Here is a 22,039-nt window from a genome sequence, read left to right on the forward strand (position 1 = left end):
GCACCAGGGACCCGGGTTCGATTCCAGCCTCGGGCAACTGTCTGTGCGGAGTTTGCACGTTCCCCCCTTGTCTGAGTGGGGGTTTCCTCTGGTTTCCTCCCACTGTCCAAAGATGTGCCGGCTAGGTGGATCGGCCATGCTAAATTGTCCGTAGTGTTCAGGGATGTGAGTTACATGGGGATGGGTCTGGGTGGGATGCTTCAAGGGACGGTGCCGACTTGTTGGGCCGATGGGCCTGTTTCCACACTGTAGGGAATCTAATCTAATCAAATGCACCTAAAGCAATCTTGGAATAGTTTGCATTTTTGCCTGATTTTCCACAATTTTTGTGTCTTTACTCTAGTTTTATTTAGTCCTTTGTATGCCAGATTACCCTATATGCCTTTCAAACACTCTTCATGGAGATGGCCTCAAGGCCCTCCGCTTCTTCCTGTCCCGCAGGCCCGACCAGGCCCCCTCCACCGACACTCTCATCCGCCTAGCGGAACTCGTCCTCACACTCAACAACTTCTCTTTTGACTCCTCCCACTTCCTACAGACTAAGGGGGTGGCCATGGGCACCCGCATGGGCCCCAGCTATGCCTGCCTCTTTGTAGGTTACGTGGAACAGTCCATCTTCCGCACCTACACAGGCCCCAAACCCCACCTCTTCCTCCGGTACATTGATGACTGTATCGGCGCCGCCTCTTGCTCCCCAGAGGAGCTCGAACAGTTCATCCACTTCACCAACACCTTCCACCCCAACCTTCAGTTCACCTGGGCCATCTCCAGCACATCCCTCACCTTCCTGGACCTCTGTCTCCATCTCAGGCAACCAGCTTGTAACTGATGTCCATTTCAAGCCCACCGACTCCCACAGCTACCTAGAATACACCTCCTCCCACCCACCCTCCTGCAAAAATTCCATCCCCCATTCCCAATTCCTCCGCCTCCGCCGCATCTGCTCCCACGATAAGACATTCCACTCCCGCACATCCCAGATGTCCAAGTTCTTTAAGGACCGCAACTTCCCCCCCACGGTGATTGAGAACGCCCTTGACCGCGTCTCCCGCATTTCCCGCGACACATCCCTCACACCCCGCCCCCGCCACAACCGCCCCAAGAGGATCCCCCTCGTTCTCACACACCACCCTACCAACCTCCGGATACAACGCATTATCCTCCGACACTTCCGCCATTTACAATCCGACCCCACCACCCAAGACATTTTTCCATCCCCACCCCTGTCTGCTTTCCGGAGAGACCACTCTCTCCGTGACTCCCTTGTTCGCTCCACACTGCCCTCCAACCCCACCACACCCGGCACCTTCCCCTGCAACTGCAGGAAATGCTACACTTGTCCCCACACCTCCTCCCTCACCCCCATCCCAGGCCCCAAGATGACATTCCACATTAAGCAGAGGTTCATCTGCACATCTGCCAATGTGGTATACTGCATCCACTGTACCCGGTGCGGCTTTCTCTACATTGGGGAAACCAAGCGGAGGCTTGGGGACCGCTTTGCAGAACACCTCCGCTCAGTTCGCAACAAACAACTGCACCTCCCAGTCGCAAACCATTTCCACTCCCCCTCCCATTCTCTTGATGACATGTCCATCATGGGCCTCCTGCACTGCCACAATGATGCCACCCGAAGGTTGCAGGAACAGCAACTCATATTCCGCCTGGGAACCCTGCAGCCATATGGTATCAATGTGGACTTCACCAGTTTCAAAATCTCCCCTTCCCCCACTGCATCCCTAAACCAGCCCAGTTCATCCCCTCCCCCCACTGCACCACACAACCAGCCCAGCTCTTCCCCCCCACCCACTGCATCCCAAAACCAGTCCAACCTGTCTCTGCCTCCCTAACCGGTTCTTCCTCCCACCCATCCCTTCCTCCCACCCCAAGCCGCACCCCCAGCTACCTACTAACCTCATCCCACCTCCTTGACCTGTCCGTCTTCCCTGGACTGACCTATCCCCTCCCTACCTCCCCACCTACACCCTCTCCACCTATCTTCTTTACTCTCCATCTTCGGTCCGCCTCCCCCTCTCTCCCTATTTATTCCAGTTCCCTCCCCCCATCCCCCTCTCTGATGAAGGGTCTAGGCCCGAAACGTCAGCTTTTGTGCTCCTGAGATGCTGCTTGGCCTGCTGTGTTCATCCAGCCTCACATTTTATTATCTATACTCTTCAATGGCCTTGCTGTTTTAAGTAGGATGTTTTGTAATGCACTCGGGATACTAGAGACTTTGTTTTGTCCATTATTTTCAAGCTATATTTGCCTTTTCTCGTGGTATATTTTCCAGTCTTGAAGTGGGGAACATCCAGCCTTATTCTAGTTGTAAACAACTGGACTTCTAATTCTTCTGTGAAGCAAAACAACTGAAGTGATGTAGTTTTCACTCATTGTACAGAGTTTTGTGTAAATTGAAGAACAAATGTTCAACTGTCTATCCATAGCACAAGTAAAATTGTTATTTTAAAACCCAGTACCTGTTCAGCGAAGAAAATAGTATTTTTTAAGTTGGAATGATTAAGTTTGTTTTTGTGGTGACTCAAACTGAGAAATGTTGAAATTTCGGAAGTGATTTTGAACTGGAATGCTTTTAAATTACCAAAAATTGGGTCACAGGATAACGAAGCATTCTGTACTCTTTAAAATGAGTGACATGATATATTTAAATGATTCTTCAGAAGGGGCATTCGAATGTGACTTTTAGTGTTCAGTCTGACACGCCCTGAAACCCCTCCACTATTAGGAGCCTCAAAATTACATCAGTGAGAAGGGTCTTGAATGTCACTATCTTTTTATCTGATGAAATGTCATTCAGTTTCCCTGCAGGGACAAACCTCATGGAATCTAAAGGGAACAAACACAAGTCAAAATGGGAAAATTGGAATTCTAGGGTAAAGCGCTACTGTTGGCTAAAATACACAATCTGCTAATAAACTAGCTACAAATTTATCAGTTATGGTGACTGTATTAGTTAGGATATTGACCTGCAGACTTAATTAGTATGAGCTGAGGAGTCCTTGCCTTAACAAAGGAAATGCCCGTTTATCTCCTCGCCATGACCCTGGTGTGCTGGGTCAGTACGTGTCTTAGAATACTGTTAACCTGTCTGGATGAGACTGTTAGGGGATCAATTCTGTCATCGCTGGGATTACTTTAGAAGGGAAGGTACTGCAGTGACAGAAGTCTCAAATTTTTCAGTCTTTTAGTAACAGTGCAGAATACTCTTCATTGAAACAATTTTTCATTGAATTGAGTGACTTTTTTTTGCTACATGTAGACACTTAATCAATAAATGAATTCATCCCGGTGAAAAATAAATGGATTGTAGCCCACTTGCTGCTGAAGATTCAATTTACGGTAAAATGTTATGGAGGGTGCTACAAAGGAAATAGCTTTTTTTCTCTCTGGGGGCCAACAATGGACATGGCATCCTGTTTTACAATAGTATGTCCTTATTTGCAGCTAAAAGCATGAAGTGAAAGAATTAACTTTCAGGAATTGTTCATCACCATCCCACAAATGTGATTGCTTCCACTGCGTCTTATACGGAATTATAAAAAGTTTCTTACTGTGAAACTGAGCAAGCAGTAACATTTCTTTGTTCAGCACTGTATGAATTTCACAAACATTTACATTTGTTTCAACTAGCTTAGAAACCCTTAAACGCGAAAGCCTGACAAACCAGGATACTTGCCAACTGTGTCCAAATGCTACATTCGTTCAGTCATGATAATGAAAAGTAAGTTGAAATTATAAAGTGAGAAACCTGCAGATCATTCCACGTATACAAAAAGCATACAAAAAGAATATAATGGTATATACTCATGACGTAGCTGCTTGCATTAAGAATGCCCTGTAAAATTCAACAATCCAGACAAGAACAAAGCCCTAGAGATAATGGGAACTGCAGATGCTGGAGAATTCCAAGATAATAAAATGTGAGGCTGGATGAACACAGCAGGCCAAGCAGCATCTCAGGAGCACAGCTCTCTGATGAAGGGTCTAGGCCCGAAACGTCAGCTTTTGTGCTCCTGAGATGCTGCTTGGCCTGCTGTGTTCATCCAGCCTCACATTTTATTATCTAAGAACAAAGCCCTAGGCTGGTTATGGTTCAGTTCCCAGAAGGCATTTGATGAGGTGCACAGCAAATATTATTGAAGAAGCTTATAGTGTAGAAAGTAACATTCGGTAAGGAGAAAAGTTTGGCTAGCTAACAGAAAATAATGGACAGAGTAGGTCATTTTCTGGGTGGCAAGATGTAACAAGTGGTATGCACAAAGATCAATGTTAAAGTCTCAACTTTCTACAATTAATATAAATTGGACCAAAGGGACCAGAGATGGTGTTGCTAAATTTGCTGAACTCACCAAAGGTAGCTCAAAATAAATTGGGAAGAGGCCATCAGGAGAGTAGAAAGGACATAAATGAATGAATAAAAGTTTTTAGCAAGTGGAGTAACATGTGGCATGCAGGCAAGAGAACATTTTTTTTCTCTCACCACACACCTCCCCCCTCCGCCCAGACATTTTCTCTAATTGGTGAGAGATCTGGGTCCTAGTGCATGAATTCTATTAAGGTGTGGCAAGTAATTAACAAACAAGAAGAATGTTTCTGGTAAGGCAAATTCATTTACAACAGTAATGCAGTGCTTCAGTTATAAACTACACTACTATGTACACTACTGGTCTCCTTAAGGAAGGATGTAAATGCATTGGTAGTGGTTTCGAGAAGTTTTACAAGACTAATACATGGAATAGGAGTTTCATTATGAGGAGAAGGGGGACAAGTTTGGCTTGGATCCACTAGAGTTTAGAAGTGTAAGATGCAACTTTAATTGAAGCGTATAAGAGCCTGAAGGGTTTTGGCAGAGTAGATGTGAAAAAAATGTTTCTTCTTGTGGGATATTCTCGAACTGGGCCTCATGTTTTAAACTAAGGGGTCACCCATTGAAGAGACACGAGGATTATTTTCTGTGGGTTGAGAACTTTGGAACTTTGCCTTCAAAGCATTCAAAGACTTTTTTTTGTCCTCGGGTGGTGAAAGCAGAGGTAGTTTGCTTCTAGAAAAGCAAAGGGGTAGATTATTGGAGGAATGTGGAATTGTGAAGTAACAAAATCGGCTATGATCTTATTGAAAGGTGGGGCAGGGCCAAGTGACCTATTCCTGCACCTCATTTGTATGTTCAGTCATTGTACAAGACTTCGGTTGGATAATACCGCGGTTTTGTGGAGCCAATTGTACAAGGATATTAGTGATTGGGAAGGGTACAGAGAAGACTCAAAATAATGCTACCATGTTACATGTATGGAGAGATTCAAAGTTAAACTTTTTTCACTGAAATGGACGAAGTTAAACAATGGCTGTAGTAGAAGTTTCCTAAATAAAAACTTGTCAACTGGTGATTATTCATAGTCGCACACATTTATGTAGTACAGTTTTGACATTTTGGAAAAAATAATTCCAAAATGCTTTGGATGTGCAGAATCATTTCCACTCATTTGAGTTGATGATAAGGGCACGTAGATTCTGGGATTTCTTACAGAAAAATGAAGGTGCAAACAGAAATAAACCCTTTGCCAACAGAGGTTCTTGAAACTTATCCTGGTTGAAATGGCTAATGAGGCAAATGCTAATCAGCATTAGTAAATGTTTGCAAAGGAATAAACTAAAGGATAGAAACTGAATAGAAGGTTGAAGAAAAAGTATGGCCTGATGTGCCACATAATGAACTCCTATACAATCTGTGATGTTTCAACAGACTGTGAATCTGGCCCAAACCCAACAGATGAAGTGGTACAGAGGACCTGCTTGGGAAAGGGGATGTCTGATTTTTAATAAATGTCTAAGCAGTTGGAACTAAGCTATTTCTACTAGCAGGTAGATTAAGCTGCTTTAAAATGAAGATGCTATCAGTTTATTTTTAAAAGTACATTCTTGTGTGCTTTTCAAGGAATTCCTTTGTCTAGTCTAGTACTCAGGTGAGTCTGTTAGAGCTGTCATTCATTGCAGAAAACTCGTATCATTTGCTTATTCAGGCATCAATGAAAGATCAATGGTGTTGTTAACAAAACTGAGTTTCTGTCCCAGCATTGTCCCTCGATCAAAACCACCAGAAGCCAGCATCTTGCTATGTGTAAAAGTGCTACTATATGTGCCTACAGAACCTGTGTTTATCATTATATGAAGTGTTTTGAAAGTCATTCAGACGTGCAGCACAGAAACGGACGCTTCGGTCTGACCTATCCATGCCAACTGGATATCCTAAATAAATCTCATTCCATTTGCCAGCATTTGGCCCATATGCCTCTCAACCATTCCTATTCATATACCCATTCAGATACCTTTTTTAAATATTGTAACTGTACCAGCTTTCTCCGTTTCCGCTGGCAGCTCATTCCATACGTGCACCAACCTCTGTGGAAAAAGTTCCCCTTGGGCCCCTTTTAAATCTTGCCCCTCTCACCTTAAACCTATGCCCTCTAGTTTTGGACTCCACCACCCCTGGGAAATGACCTTGTGTATTTACCCTATCCATGCCCCTCTATAAGGTCATCCCTCAGCCTCCGATGCTCTAGGGAAAACAGTCCCAGCATATTCAGCCTCTCCCTCTAGCTCAAACCTGGCAAAATCTTTGTGTCTTTTCTGAATCCATTCAAGGTTTGCAACGTCCTCCCTATAGCAGGGAGACCAGAACTGCATGCAGTTTTCCAAAAGCACCCCACTTCCACAATGTCCTGTGCAGCTGCAAAATGACCTCCCAACTCCTATACTCACTGCACTGACCAATAAAGGCAAGCATTCCAAATGCCACCTCCACTATCCTATCTACCTGGGATTCCACTGTCAAGAAAGTATGAACCTGCACACCAAGGACTTTGTTTCAGTAACACTCCCCAGGACCATGCCATTAAGTGTCCAATCCTGCCCTGATTTGCTGTTCCAAAATGCAGCACCTCATTTTTCTAAATTAAACTCCACCTGCCACTTCTTGACCCCTTTGGCTCAGCAAGATTGTATTGTACTCTGAGGTAGCCGCCTTTGCTGTCCATTACACCTCCAATTTAGTGTCCGTCTGAAAACTTAGTGACCATACATCCTCTGTTCACGTACAAGTTATTTACATAAATGACGAAAAGCACTGGATTTGGCACCAATCCTTGTGTCACACCACTGGTCACAAGCCTCCAGTCTGAAAAGCAACACTCCAACTTCAACGCCACCTTTGAGCCAGGTCTGTATCCAAATAGCTAGTTCTTCCTGTGTTCCATCTGATCTAACCTTGCTAGCCAGTCTACCATGAGGAACCTTGTCGAATGCCTTGCTGAAGTCCACATAGAGCATGTTTACTGCTCTGCCTTGGATGAGAAGTATAGTAAAAGTAGTTTTATATTTTGAGCGGCTACAATTTATTGTATTTCACAGCTTAAGCTTTTTAAGGAGTACGATGTCTTGGCCCACAGATTTGCTTGAGTCTGCTGTTTATTTGACTGCTTCAGACATTAGTTTCAATAGTATTGCTCCCTTTCCTATTTTGGGTGTGTTACATGCTTGTGTCTGGTTTTTGTGATCTCCATAATCTCATTAAAACTAAGCAGCTGCTGTTCATATGAAAACGTCAAAAAATGAGCATTCAAAGTACAGTGCTTTCATTTTATTACTGAGCTTTCAACCTTTAAAAGTAATCTGGAAAATTATTGTTTCCAGGCAACATGAAGTACCACCTGAGGTATTGCGGCAACGAGAATCCAAGTGGCTGGACATGTTGAACAACTGGGATAAATGGATGGCAAAAAAATACAAGAAGGTACGACTGACATGAAAAGAAAACTGTATAATTGCTGACAAAGCCGTAAATTAGTAAAACTTTATCTAACTGAAGATTTGCCCAATATCACTTCACATTTTTGCAGTTGAAAGAAATTTATATATAAATCAGTGTACGATAAGTTGCGCGTTAATGCTGAGAGATTATCACTTGCTGCAATCTAAAAATGAAAAGGCATAGCACTCCAATTTGAGGAGAAGAGCCACCAGAATTGTTGCCTAGCAATAGTTAAATATTGATTGAAAGTAATATTATTTACACCAGATGTATAACTTGGCTCAAGTTTAGCCCTTGTAACCATGGTTACTGTGTAGCAGTCAAAGAATGGAAGAATTCCCAACATTCTCGACATTCTAAGTCAAATTTTCTTTTTAAAATTTGTTGATCTGTTTTGTAATTGAATCATATAAAGCAACTTGCTATAGCTTTGCAGTTGGACCTGTTGTTGATATTTAAATAAAAACAAAAAATAACAAGTTTGAGAAACTCAGCAGGTCTGGCTGACCCTTCACGGGTGACTGGGCTTGCAGTGTTAACTCTGCTTCTCTCTACAGATGCTGCTACCACAACTGCTAAGTTTCTCTGAAACTTTTTATTTGTATTTCTGTTTAAAGACGTATTTGTCTACAAGAGTTTTGGTTTAAATGGTCCAGCATTGCTGTTTTATTAATGTGCAGTAATAAGTATTGGAACAAATTTATGCAGCCAGTATGTTGTTATCTTCGGTACTGAGCAAACTGCCTTTGAAGCATTCAAGTATTCTCTAGCCTAATTTCTGTCAACAATAGTCTCTTCTGTAGTTTGCATGATTTTTAGTGGCTGGTTGAGCACGTGCCAATTTTTAATTTTGCTACTTGGTAACCACCTTCAGATTAAAAAGCTGCTCTAAAGTGTTGAAACGTTTCCCCATTATCTTCCATTTCTTAGTTTATCTACTTTTTTGGAGTTTATTTTAATTGTTAATATCTGTCACACCTCTCATTTTGAGAGGACGTTCAGAATAATCAATATGCTGTATGTTTTGTCTAGTCTTTATAAATCTATCTCAAGGTATTTGTTACATCAACTGCAAGAATCTGTTTCAAGTGCAGTTTTTCTCCCTGATGGCCAGTTTTTTACACAGTATGGCATTGAACCACAGAGACTGGAAGGATATTTTATGGTTCAGGCTCTTCAAAATGATTTCTGTTAACTGTTTTGATGCAACTTCCTGTGAGTAGTGGTGCTTGATTCCTTTTAAATGTACCATAGATTGGATGATTAACCATTATCTGAGTATCTTTCATAGTGAATTTTCACTACTGTTAGGCAAATTTATGGAGAACTCTAGAATGAAGACGGTCACTGCAAATTTATTTGTATGTGTTAAGATAATACAGTATTTGCAGAAAGTACAATTATATATTTAAATATCCAAAATATTTTTGCTTTGCTTTGATACCACCCTTCCTTCTGTTCTCTGACAAACTTCATTAAACTGAAGTCGTCTTTTAAGACATGGTCTTTCAATATTGTAATTTTTCAAATATTCTTTTATGCTATATGATAGGCATCAAATGACCATCACTAATTGCTCTTGAGAGGCTGGTGTTAATCAATCTCATGGAACCATTGCAATCACAGAAGAGCATGCTCTTGATCTTCACTGATGGTCAGGACTTCTGTGTTTTGCATATGTAATCATCTTTCACCAGCATTACCCTCCACCATGATTGATTGAAATTCACCAGACCGTTTTCACCTATTAGCTTGCTTTCTCCAAATTGGTATGCTTCAACTCATTGGGTTGCCCTGTCTGATATATAATACTTGTCATGTCATGTCATGTAGCTTTATCGGTTGTTCCAGCAAGACTGATATTATTATACAGGATCTAGAGGAAAGCTGTTAACTGTCAGGAAAAAAAATCTTTAGTTTGTAAAACGGATGTTGGTTTTGAACATGAAAATGAGCAATCATAAAGTCTGGTTAATGAGCTTTTATTTGACTTCAGTCTAGCTGAACAACTTATTCTCAACTAAGAAGCTACAGAAACAATTAAAAAGCCAGTGACATTACAAAAACCAAGAGTGTACGCAAATTTAAAATATTTGGGTTAAAATGCGATATAAGCCATTGAACAAAATGGCAAAACAACCTGTTCCCTTTAATCATCAAATATCTTGTCTAGCTGGATAGTTTAACAAAAACTTGGAAACATTTGCCTGTTTTTTGTAAATTTGTTCATGGCATGTGGGCAATTTGCTTGAGTCAGCATTAATTTCCATCCTTATTTACCCTTGAAGGTGGTGGTGAACTGCCTCTGAACTGCTGCAGTCCTACAGTAAAGAATGCTCATTCTTATTCTTGGGTGTTTTTTTTCTCCCTGCTGGCTCACCAGCTCATTACTTCCAGTATTTGTTCTCTTTATACCTTATTTCCAGCATCTGCAATAAGTTCATGGTAAATTTAACTAAAAGTACCCTGCTTCAACAACTTTTAGAATTATGCACGTGTGTTGAAGTCAGACTTGGTACTGACTGTTTGAAAAAGGTTATTGGTATTTAACTGCAGGCTCATGTTAATAGGTGAACTAACCAGGGCAAAATGATTGTAAAATTGTGTTCCTGCTTTGAACTACTACCTTTAGAAAATAAAGCCATAAAAGTGCAGGTCTAGAAATCTACACCCGAGATGAGAGTAGATCACTGGAGCAGGCATGTTTGCTTTTCTGTTGCATTCCTTTTGGAAAGCAGAATCCGAAGTGGTGGAGTCTCAGTAGCGATTTTGAGTAACATACGTAGTGTTTTCTTGCATTTTAAGGCAACATCAATACCCATATATACTTTCTCTTTCAAATTATATTATTTCATTTCCCTGAATGTTTTGAGTTTCAATTGTTCAGATAGTTTTACTGTTTAAGAACATTGTAGATCCTGAGAATGGGAAGAATTTAACAGCTTTTACTCAGTTTATGCTTTTTCTTTCTTCAGCACTCCATTGATTGTAGCTTTACAGAATTTATTGTAAGGTCAAAGCACTTCCACTTAAATGAATTTTCCTTTTGATCAGGGAGGGAGAAGTTAAAAATAAGATTTTTCTGCAAATAATGTTTGAAGAAATGAGGGGGTGTGTTGTTTAAAAATGGCCAAACTGCCTCAAATTGAGCAATCTTTCTTGAAAATTGGCTGTATATAATGTAATGAGATGGAACAGTCTGTATTCTACCTTGTTAAAGCCAATTAAATGCTATGGAAAATAACTGTTTTCTGGTGGCTATATGTCCACAAGACAGGAAATACTCTATTACATATTTTCTTTTGGCTGTGTCTCAGAATTCTTCTTCATGGTTCTAGCTTCTATGTCTATAGATCAGTCCTTCTCAAGGTGGGGTTGCAAACTGGAACTTTGGGATTAAAAGCTCTGTGGTAGCAATGGTGACCTCCACTCCCACCATATCTTGAAGATTTTCTCTTCTCTGCCTATGTCTCAGTTGAGAAACTTCAATTCTTGAAGTGGGGTCACAAAAGAAGTTTGGGAAGCCTTATTATATCGAGGTTCTATCTAAATGAGCACTGTCCTCTAGCTGCCATCTTCTTTTATTATTGAACCTAGGAAGCCAGTCCTTTTAAATTGTTTAGATTAGTTTTTAAGACCACAGAATGCAAACAGTTTAGTCAGTTTTGTTCATATGCTAAAATCAGCTGCATATTTCCAATGGCACTTACGTAGATCACTTTTTCATAATTTATCTGGGTATGGGGTGTAAACTGAGATTTTTCTGGCTCCATTTTCTTTTCATCCAATCTAGAACTGCACGACCAGTAGCTGACCACTTTTAAAGTTCAGAATGCCTGTCGAGATTAGAATTAAATTTCATAAAGTACTTCAGAGGCTCTCCCGAATCACACTCAGTACACAAGAGGCCCTTTGGCTCATTGAGATTGACAAAACTACTCTAAATCCACACTAATCCCACTTAGCAGCACTAGGACCATAGCCTTGAATATCAGTGCAGATTCATAGTTCTTGTATAAACATACAAATACGTATTTTGAAATGCCTTTAGTATTAATAGGGTTAATTCTTCATGTGCAGTAATGACAATCGATATATCATCTTTAAATTAATAAATCAAGGTAACTCTCAGAAATGTTATAAATGTTACCTAAATGATGATACTAAGCATTATACTAGTTGACCAAAAGTTTGACCAAATATGTATCATTTATGGAAAGTACACTATAGTGGCTTTACTGAGATGGGGGCTAGGTAACAGGCTCTGCTACTACTGATTTTAAATTATTAGTCAATGACCCTGAGAAAACAAGGCTTAGATTAACTCTGATATCCTGGAGAGTTGTAGGCTTGGACAAAAATGCAGTTCTGTGGGGGAGCAAGCCCATAGAGGGATTTGAGAATAAAGATGCTTGATTAGGAGCTAATGGCCTGAGAGTGCAAGGCTGGTAGGTGAACTGGACTTGCTGTGAGTTATGACATGGACATGAGACATGAGACATTAGGATGAGCTCAAGTTTATGTAGCGTGCAATGTGGGATATTAACCTCGAGTCCATTGGAATAGTCAATTCTGGAGGTAACAAAGGCATGATTGAGGGATCTGACATATGTGTAAATTGGCAAATGTACAACAGCCACAGCCATATGAGCCTGCCATTTCAATCTGCTATTTTGAACAATTTTGATTGAAGTTGTTCAAAAGTTCATATTGTGGTATTGTCATCAAGAGCAAGTACAGTTATTGCACCCTCTCTCTTTCAGATGAACTGTTGTTTGTGAGGATCACTGTCTTTTCATGTTCTAAAGTTCTAGCAATGTATTTTGCATTGTCAAAATGGGTGGTTCCATTTTATTGTTGGAATTTCACACTTCAGTTAATCTAGACTTGGAACTGGTTTTCTGCTCACCGCTTTGGGAAAGATAGGAATCTCTGGGTAAATTGCTTTTCTGTTTTTGTGAAACTTGCAGTCTGGTATGGCATATTTCAAATAAACATTTGGAGCATACTTTGTAAATCGTTTTCCTTCCTGAGTAATTGTTCTGGCATGGTTAAACACAAAACTGCCTTTAAACTGTGATTGGATTTCATCCTTAAGTCTTTTTAAAGGGAATTTGCAGATAATTTAGAAATGATTTAACCGGTTGAAATCTTCTAAATTTCTTCAATCTTTTGTGGGAATGTTGGCTGTTCGCTGCTGAAGGTTGTTGTTGGCAGCATTTGTTGATAAATATTTTGTACTAGCTAGGAGTTGGATCATGGAAGTGATCAGACTTGCAAATTTTGAAAGGAAAGGTAAGATGCTCAAATAAGAGCTTTGTGGGAAGAAGAGTGCATTGTGACTTAATGTTTATGATAACTTGAAAACCGGCTTGGTACTTAAATGGGGGTAGAATTGTAGAACCTAGTGGTATAAAGGGAGGTGGAGCATAAAAGGTTAGTATAAAGGAGGGGAGATGGTGGTGTGGCACTGTTACTAAGCTGTTAGTTCAGAAGTCAATGCTGATGCTCTGGGAGTCATGCCAGTTGGTGGAATTTAAATTCCGTTAAAACCTGGAATTGAAAATGAATCTGAGTAATGGTGACCATGGAGCTACCTTTGTAAAAACTCGTTTCACTAATGCTCTTTCAGAAAAGAAATCTCAGGTGTGGCCTACATGTGACCCATGATGCACAACAATGTGCTTGATTCCTAACTACCCTGCGCAATGCCAAGCAAGTTACTCGTTCAAGGGTATTTATGGATGGGCAGAAAATGCAAACTAAGTTAAAAGCTTCTGTGATTGGTTAGGAAGGTTAACTGGCCTGGTGTTTATTGCAAAATGAGTGGCGTATAGAAGTAGGAAAGTTGTACAAGGCCTTGGAGAAGCCAGATCTGGAGTACTGTCCAACTTTGTACTGTACAGCTTTAGTCTTTGGGTACAGTTCTGTTAGAAGCAGTTCATAGAAACAATGTTTACGCTAATCATTTCAAGGGCATGAAGCTAAATGTTAGCTTGTTATGGTGCATGAAGGACTGTAGGCATCTCCTCTACTAGAGAGCTTATATCATTTGAGGGATGCCATTTCCACATCAAGATTCACGTAGGGCAGCGTAGTGAATAAGATAGCAGACTTCTTGATGACATGGACAGGTTGGAGACATGGACATGTGTATGTTAAATGCAATTTTGCATTGAAGTGTGTAATTATTTACTTGGGAGGTATGACATTTGAATAAAATCACAGAATCCTTTTGTTGCAGAAAGAGGCTGTTAGGCTAGTCGAGTCTGTACTGACGCTCCAAAGAGAATCCCATCCAGATCCAGATCCAGACCCGGTCCTCTGCCCATCACTGCAACACTGCATTTATCGTGGCTAATCCACTTACCCGACACATCTCCTGGCACGAAGATGATGCTAAATTGTCTAATCCATTTAACCTGCTCATCTTTGAACTGTATGGGAAAATGGAGCACTCAGCAGAAACCCACACAGACATGGGAATGTACAAACTCCGTGCATTACCTGAAAATGGAAGCAAGCCCAGGTCCCTGGTGCTGTGAGGTAGCAGTGCTAGCTGCTAAGCCATTGTGCTGTGTGAAGCAGTAGTGTGGTTTTGTGTGGTGCTATTTTTAAGCCACCTAGGGAATATGATTCTAATGGATGTTTATTATCGGACCAGTTTGATTCCAAACACGAAACAGGCTTGATTGATCATAACTGTTCATTTTGGTTTTAATTAAGTAGTTGCTTGCCGAACCTTGAGTGCACAATGCTGCAGATTTCCGTTTAACAACAAAATGGATGTTGATTTCAAAAGTGAAGAAAAATGGACTAATTCTAACTGTCTACTTTATAATACAAATTCAAATATTTTAGAACCAGTATAATCCCATTAATCCCTTTAAACACTCCTTTTTATAAATGTGAAAAGAAATAAAACGGCTTTTCTGTTGCCAAAACACCCTGGTATGGTACTTGTAATATCACTTGCATAATACTCATGCCAGAATCCCTGCATCTAAACCCTTTAGGTTTAAGTTATTTAGGATTTCAGTTTTTAAACTGGAATTGTGGTAATGGTCTATTGAAGATTTCTTTCTCAAGTTACACTGTATTTGGCTTATGTAACCACTTGTGGGTTTGTTAAATCCGATCTGGAACTGATATTAACTCTTGTCTGTGATGATATAACTCAGCAAAACTTTTTTCTTCTCAAAGCACTGCTTTACATAGCTATCAGGTTCCTAGGTCTTTGTCGGACTGAAACACTATCCTAAGCCAAAAATGAGACTAAAGTTTCTCTTATCCAAAAGCACCTATACCAAGTTTAAAAAGTTTCCAAAAATCTGATGTACTTCTTGAGGCCTGTTATTTACCATGCTGGTTTGCAAAAGATCTTAAGTAAAAGTCCATAAGTGCACAAATCCATCCACCCTGCAGCCAGGCTTTGGCACTGTTTTTAAGTGAAATCACCATGATCACTGAAATACTACATCGAAAGAGAGACATTACACGTAGTTCAGAATGTTCTCTCTCTGTCTGTCATCTCAAACTGTGCACCATTAACTTCATGTGTATCTAAATGCCAATGCTTGCTCCGCTGTAGAGGCAAAAGACCAGTTGTATTAGGAGCTTGAGACTGTGTAGCCAACAGCATCCTCAAGTCGCAACACATTTTATCTCTAAGATTTCAATGCAAGAATGGTGTGATGCTGGGGATTGCAGGGTTTGTTCCAGGATGGGGAGAGGGTGCTATAAAATGGGTTGGGAATGGTGGTAGGAGGAGAAGGGTGGCTACAACAGTTGGATAAGGTGAAGAAGGAGGTTATAGGAAGAGAAGAGATGACTGTTTTTAAGTCTGTCAACAGGGCAGTCTTGAGCTATACAGGATCCAGGAGCTGCTATAATTGTGGGAATAATCTAGTGGATCAGATGGTAACGAACATGGTTAGGATTTAAATTTTAACAGTTGATGCGGCTAGATCCGAGGTGTAGCATGTATGGTTGTAACTGTCTAATTAAAATCCTCCATGTTTATGCAAGTCCAATGGAAATACATTAGCAGTGATCTCAAGTCTCTGGAAAGTCTGCTTAGGGTGATAGATTTTTGTGTAGAATATTGTCAGGTATTTTGGGGGGGGGGCGGGTGGGGGAAAACGTCTTCTAACTCAACTGTGATTCTGCAAAAGTCCATCCCATTGAATCAATGCTTATGGGTTGATGGTATTTTTCTCAAACAAGAAATGTCCAAGTCTTTTCAAAATTGAAATAGTTTAAATGGTGCCAAAAGCCTATGTTTGTATAGCAAACTAAAATAGCTCAATTACAATCACTTTGTCCTCCTTGAAATTCCTCCAGCCTCCTGCTTTCCAGCAACCATCAATGCTTAACCACACCATTGACGCATGCACAAAATACCGTGGCATCTATGAACTTAACAGTTTTTTTGTGTTGTGGCTTTAAGTTTAAAGGAGAGTTGATAATTGAGGATGTTGATGAATTCTAGTTCTGCATCTGAATGCAAACCCACCATTTGCCAACACTTTTACATAAGATATTGTAACTAAATGACTTTAACATCTAATAAATGACTAGTAAGAATGAAAAAGCCACTAATATGCCAACATAATGGGTGTGGTCAGCTGTAATGGGCAAGATGGAGGCTTTTAAATAGAGCCATAGAATCCTCAGTGTGGAAGCAAGTCATTTGGTGCACCATGTCCACACTGACCCTCAAATGCATTTCACCCAGACTCCCCTATCCTGTCCCTCTAACCCTGCATTATCCCATGGCTAATCCATCTAACCTGCACATCCCTAGACACCATGAGCAATCTGGCATTGCCAATCTACCTAACTTGTGCATCTTTGGATCTTAGGAAACTGGAGCACCCAGGGCAAACCCACACAGACACTGGGAGAAGGTGCAAATTCCATACAGACAGTCGCTAAAGGGTGGAATTGAACTTGGGTCCTTGGTGCTGTGAGGCAGCAGTGCTAGCCACTGTATCATCGTGCTGCCCCGAATCTGCAGAAGAGTTCAACAGTATTGTGCTGTGGCATCCACACACTAACACTTAAATTTTTAAAATTTAATTAGTTTCTAATCAACCTGTTCAGAGATGTTATTGCCCATCTCCAGAGCAGGAACCTGGGTACCTTGGTTCAAGGATTAGGGCTACTATCAATTTTGTACTGCCAGATGGGCCCCTTTAGCACTTTTTAATTGTAATGCCTTTGAGTAACCACAGAGAGCATCTAATTGTATGGAAAGCTGTAGAACCCTGCTCACCATTGTATTCCATGATGTGGACATGCTGGTGTAGTACTGGAGTGGGTAAGGTCACACAATACCAGGTTGTAGTCCAACAGGTTTATTTGAAATCCCAAGCTTTTGGAGCATTGTCCTTTTCATCAGGTGAAGTGAGAGAGAAGCACATAGACACAGTTCATAGCCAGAGAGATCAAAAGATCATACAAATGGCATGAGTGGACTGTCAACAGGCAGAATAATGGATCTCTGCAGGTCGGATCAAGAGTGTCAGATGGTATGAGTAAACTGTCAACAGCTGAATAACAAGTGATGGGATTGCCTATATTCTGATTTTAATGAAGCCGAGATAATTACAAGAAGTTAAATAAATGATGGTGCCGGAGACGAACCAACTGACTGTAGTAACGTGGTAGGTGTGAGAGTCGCATGCCGAGGGTCTGACCAAAATAGTAAGTAATCCAAAACTAAAAACCTATTATGGTGAATAGATCATACAATTTATCAAGGTGACGATATCAAAACAGGACAGTAAAGAAGATTTTGCAGATCCAGAACAGTGTGGTGGGGTCACCTGTAGCGCCATATGAATCCAAGATCATGGCTGGGACAACCTTCATAAGTAGGGAACTTGGCTATCAGTTTCTGCTGTGCTATTCTGAGTGTATCTTAAAGGCTGAGTCTCATTGGCAAAACCATACTGATGGTGCGAAAATGGATGAATGGACACTGTGCAACAATTGCTAGGCAGGAATGTTCCCTCCCAGTTGGGGAACACTTGAATAGTCGAGCACGTTCCGCTTCTGATCTTTGGGTAAGCATTCTCCAAGGTGGCCTTTGAGATAGATGCACGACAGTGCAGAATTGCTGGGCAGAAACTGATGGCCAATTTCCCTACCCATGAAGATGGCCTCAGTTGTGATCTTGGGTTCATGTCATGCTACATGTGACCTCACCAACAAAAACAAAATTGCTAGAAAAGCTGAGCAGGTCTGGCAGCATCTGTGAAGGAAGAAAATCAGTTAACGCTTTGTGTTAATGGATTTCTGAGGAACAGTGACCGGACCCGAATATTAACTTTCTTTTCCCCTTCATGGATGCTACCAGATCTGCTGAGCTTTTCCAGCAACTTTGTTTTTGTTCCAGATTTACAGCATCTGCAGTTTGTTCTTTCTTTTTATGTGACCCCACCATTCTGTATCTGTAAAATCTTCCTTGCTGTACTGTTTTGACACTATCACTTTGATACATTATGATCTTTCTATCTTAATTAGTTTGCACAGTTTTGGATTATTTATTACTTCTCTTTAGACCCTCGGCATGCTTCAGAGGAAGAGTCACCAGTCTGATTTCTCTTCACAGATGCTGCCAGACGTGCTGAACTTTTGCAGCCATTTGCTTCTATAAATCTGATTTACAGTATCTGCAGTTTGTTCTTATTTTTGTTATTCCAGTTGTTTCGCTTGTGTCCAGCACCACCTTTTTTACTTTCAATTTTTTGTAATTAGCTCTCTGCAACATTTAATCTGATTATAGGCTATCCCTTTGGTTGTTATCCAGCTGTTGACATTTTACTCACACCATCTGGCACTCTTGATCCCACCTGCAGAGACCTATAATTCAGCCTACTGAAGATCCACTCTCACCATTTGTATTATCTTTTGATTTCTCTGCCTTTGAATTCTGTGCCTGTGTGCTTCTCTCTCATTTTATCTCACGAAGGAGCCAGGCTCTGAAACCTTGAGATTTAGAATAAACCTGTTGGATTATAACCTGGTGTAGTCTGATTTCTGACATCATATTCCAGACAAAGGTATGTTAAATCCCCATCAACATGTTATTTTACATTGGCAACACCGCACTAGCATTCTGTACTGAGAAATGCTTTCAGCAAATAGACAGTCTGTTTCATGCCCATTATGAAATCTAAGGCCTAAAGTACCTAAACTGGGGTTGATGGATGGGTAATGCATACCATGGTAGGACAGAATCAGTGGAAATGTTGTAGAACAAGTTACAATCAGTCTCTCCTCCTTTGCTAATGTTGCTGAATTCTGTTGGAAGAAATGATGCATGTGTTCTGTGCAGGCATTGTCAAAAGAATCAAAATGAACTGAATGATGTCCAACAGAAACTTAAACTTAAACTCAAACTAATTACTCTTGTCACTAAATGCCAACGTGATGTAGTTATTGTTTGAAGGACATGATTCATGCCTTCTAATGTGGAAGATCTAATTCTGGCAGAAATAGGATTCAACTATTTAAAATGCCATACAAATAATAGAATTTTAACCATTTTGAATCATGTCATGTCGCTTGACATTGATTCATAATATGTCAAGAACTGTAAGGAAACAACAGCACCCAAGCCCTCCCTCTCCTCACTGATCCTGACCAGTCATTCTATCTAGGGAATTGAAAGAAATCTCAGATGACAGTGTCGATGAGTTGTACAAAAATTTACTTGTGTACATTGAGCTAGAAGGGCTACCAGACTTAATCGAATTATTAGAAAGTTAACTTGAAAAAACTTGTAAGCCTTAAGCTGTTTGAATTAAGTTAGCATGGGTAAGAATTTGGGGGAGGCAATTGACTTGTGGTATTATTGTGCATTGTTCATGTAGAGACCCAGTAAATGTTCTGGGGATCATAGTAGATGGTGGAACTTGAATTCTGGAATTAAGGGTCTAATGATTATGAAATCATTGTCGATTGTCAGAAAAACCCATCTGGTTCACTAATGTCCTTCTAGGGACGGAAACTGTCATCCTTACGTGGTCTGGCCTGCATGTGACTCCAGACCTGTAGCAATATGGTTGGTTCTGAACTGCCCTCTGAGTAATTAGGGATGGGCAATAAATGCTGGTCTAGCCAGTGATGCTGTCATCCCGTGATTGAATAAAACAATCAAAATTGCCCTCCTTTCACTTCAAAGTTAATCAGTTAAAATATTATGAGATGGCTTTTTGAAGAATGTTTAAGATCATTGAAGACAATTTAAATTGTATTAGCATTTCTTCGTTCTCTCACATAGGTAAAACTCCGATGTCAGAAAGGAATTCCACCTTCACTGCGAGGACGAGCTTGGCAGTATTTGTCAGGAAGTAAAGTAAAAATGGAACAGAACCATGGGAAATTTGATGTGAGTATGAATCAAAGTACACATACTATGGCTGTTATTAAAATATTAATGTTAGGAAATAGATTGCACCATTGATGCTGTTTTACTTACTTTCTCTCTATTGCTTTCCACTTGATGAACTTGACATTTTTTTTGCTTGTGTAGGCCTCAAAGGTGCCTCAATCTGCCACAGCTTGCCTGACTGATATTTGATTAGCAGTGACTGCTTATAAACTGCCCACCAGTGAAGCATTTGACGCGTGTAGCCTTCTAGCAGTCAGACCTCAATGAGGATCCATTCTGGTTTTTCCTTCCTTCAACCAGTTTGGCAGCACCATTCCTGTCAACAAGGCAATATGATCTACACAGGATCTAGGAGTTGCTGCCTTTGGGGTTTGGGGGCTAAAAATGTGGTTGATCCTGCTATAATGAGCATGGTCAAAATTTAAATTTAACAGTTGCCATATCAAGATCCAAGATGTAGTAAATAGGGTTGTAATTCCTAGTTAAAATACTCCCAGGTTTGTGCATGTCCAATGGCAATGCATTAGCAGTGACCTTAAGCCTGCGGAACATGGGTATAGCGTGATAGACAGTGGCTAGGGTAAAAATCTGAGTGATTTCTGACTGTTGCAACTCTGGAAACCCAATTAACCGTAAGCTGAGCTTCTGGTCCCAATGTCAAACCATCTTTTTTAAAAAAGAAGCAAGGTAACTGCGGATGTTGGAAATGAGAAACAAAAGCAGAAATTGTTGGAAAAGATCAGGTCTGGCAGTATCATCAGTCCTGAGGAAGGATCACCAGACCCGAAGCATTAGCTTTGATTTCTGTCCACAGATGCTGCCAGACCTGTTGAACTCCTCCAGCAATTTGTTTTTGCTCCTTATTATTAATTTCTTAACGTGCCTGTTTCCCCTTGTTGCTTCAGCTTATCCATTGAAATTTTAATCTATACCATTATCTCATTCCACTAATTTGATGATTTGACTTAATTCTTGTTTTCAAATCCTTCCAAGGTCTTACTTCACCTCATCTTTGTAATCTTCTTTAGTCTTTCAATTCTGAAATATGTGCTTTTCTAATTCTAGCCTATTCCTGATTTTTAATTTCTTCATCATTGGCAGCTGTGCCTTCCGTTACCTAGGCCCCAAACTTTAGCATTCCCTCCCTATACCTCATTACCTCTCTCTCTCTTCTGTAATGCATTCTTTAACAATCTTCTTTGACAAAGCATTTGGCCGTTTGACTTAATATCTCCACCAGTCGCTCAGCATCATACTCTGTTTTATAATGCTCCTGATATTGTGGATGTTCATGTATGTTAATAGCACTATATAAATCCTTGTGTTGTCTTATCCCGTAATGGACAAAAGAATGGTAAAATAGAGTGGATCTTGCATTGCTCTGTTAAGTAATCTGTTTAAAAGCAATTATTGTTGTTCTAAACAATTTGACTGTAAAATGTTGATATTATATATTGGTTGCAATTGAGAGAATATGACACCACTATTCTGTATCAAAATGATCATTAAAGTCTGGTTATAATGGCTGTTTTCCATAGGAAATGGATCAGTCACCTGGAGATCCAACATGGCTTGATGTAATCGAAAGAGATCTCCATCGTCAGTTTCCTTTTCATGAGATGTTTATTGCAAGAGGCGGCCATGGGTAAACTTTTGCATTGTATTTTAACTTTTAAAAAGGTGTAAAACACAACACTTATTGTGATCTGTTAGCCCATTCTCTGAAAGATCTACGCTTTTGTGGTTGTGGTCATAGGACAAAGTTTAAAAAATTTACTTAACTATTTCCTATGTGATGCTATAAACCCCATCAT

The 22,039-nt window shown here is 40.4% G+C and overlaps 1 protein-coding gene across 1 annotated transcript in view; it reads left to right on the forward strand.

The window, feature by feature from the left end:
• tbc1d10ab (TBC1 domain family, member 10Ab) overlaps nt 1-22,039 on the forward strand; it is a 58,151-nt gene that overhangs the window by 15,296 nt on the left and 20,816 nt on the right. Inside the window, exons 2-4 of the mRNA XM_048556301.2 lie at nt 7,705-7,804; nt 20,115-20,222; nt 21,764-21,870. Coding sequence (XP_048412258.1) covers nt 7,705-7,804; nt 20,115-20,222; nt 21,764-21,870 — 315 coding nt within the window. The remainder of the gene's footprint in view (nt 1-7,704; nt 7,805-20,114; nt 20,223-21,763; nt 21,871-22,039) is intronic.

Source organism: Stegostoma tigrinum, chromosome 26 (assembly GCF_030684315.1).
Source record: "Stegostoma tigrinum isolate sSteTig4 chromosome 26, sSteTig4.hap1, whole genome shotgun sequence".
In the NCBI taxonomy this organism is placed as follows: domain Eukaryota; kingdom Metazoa; phylum Chordata; class Chondrichthyes; order Orectolobiformes; family Stegostomatidae; genus Stegostoma; species Stegostoma tigrinum.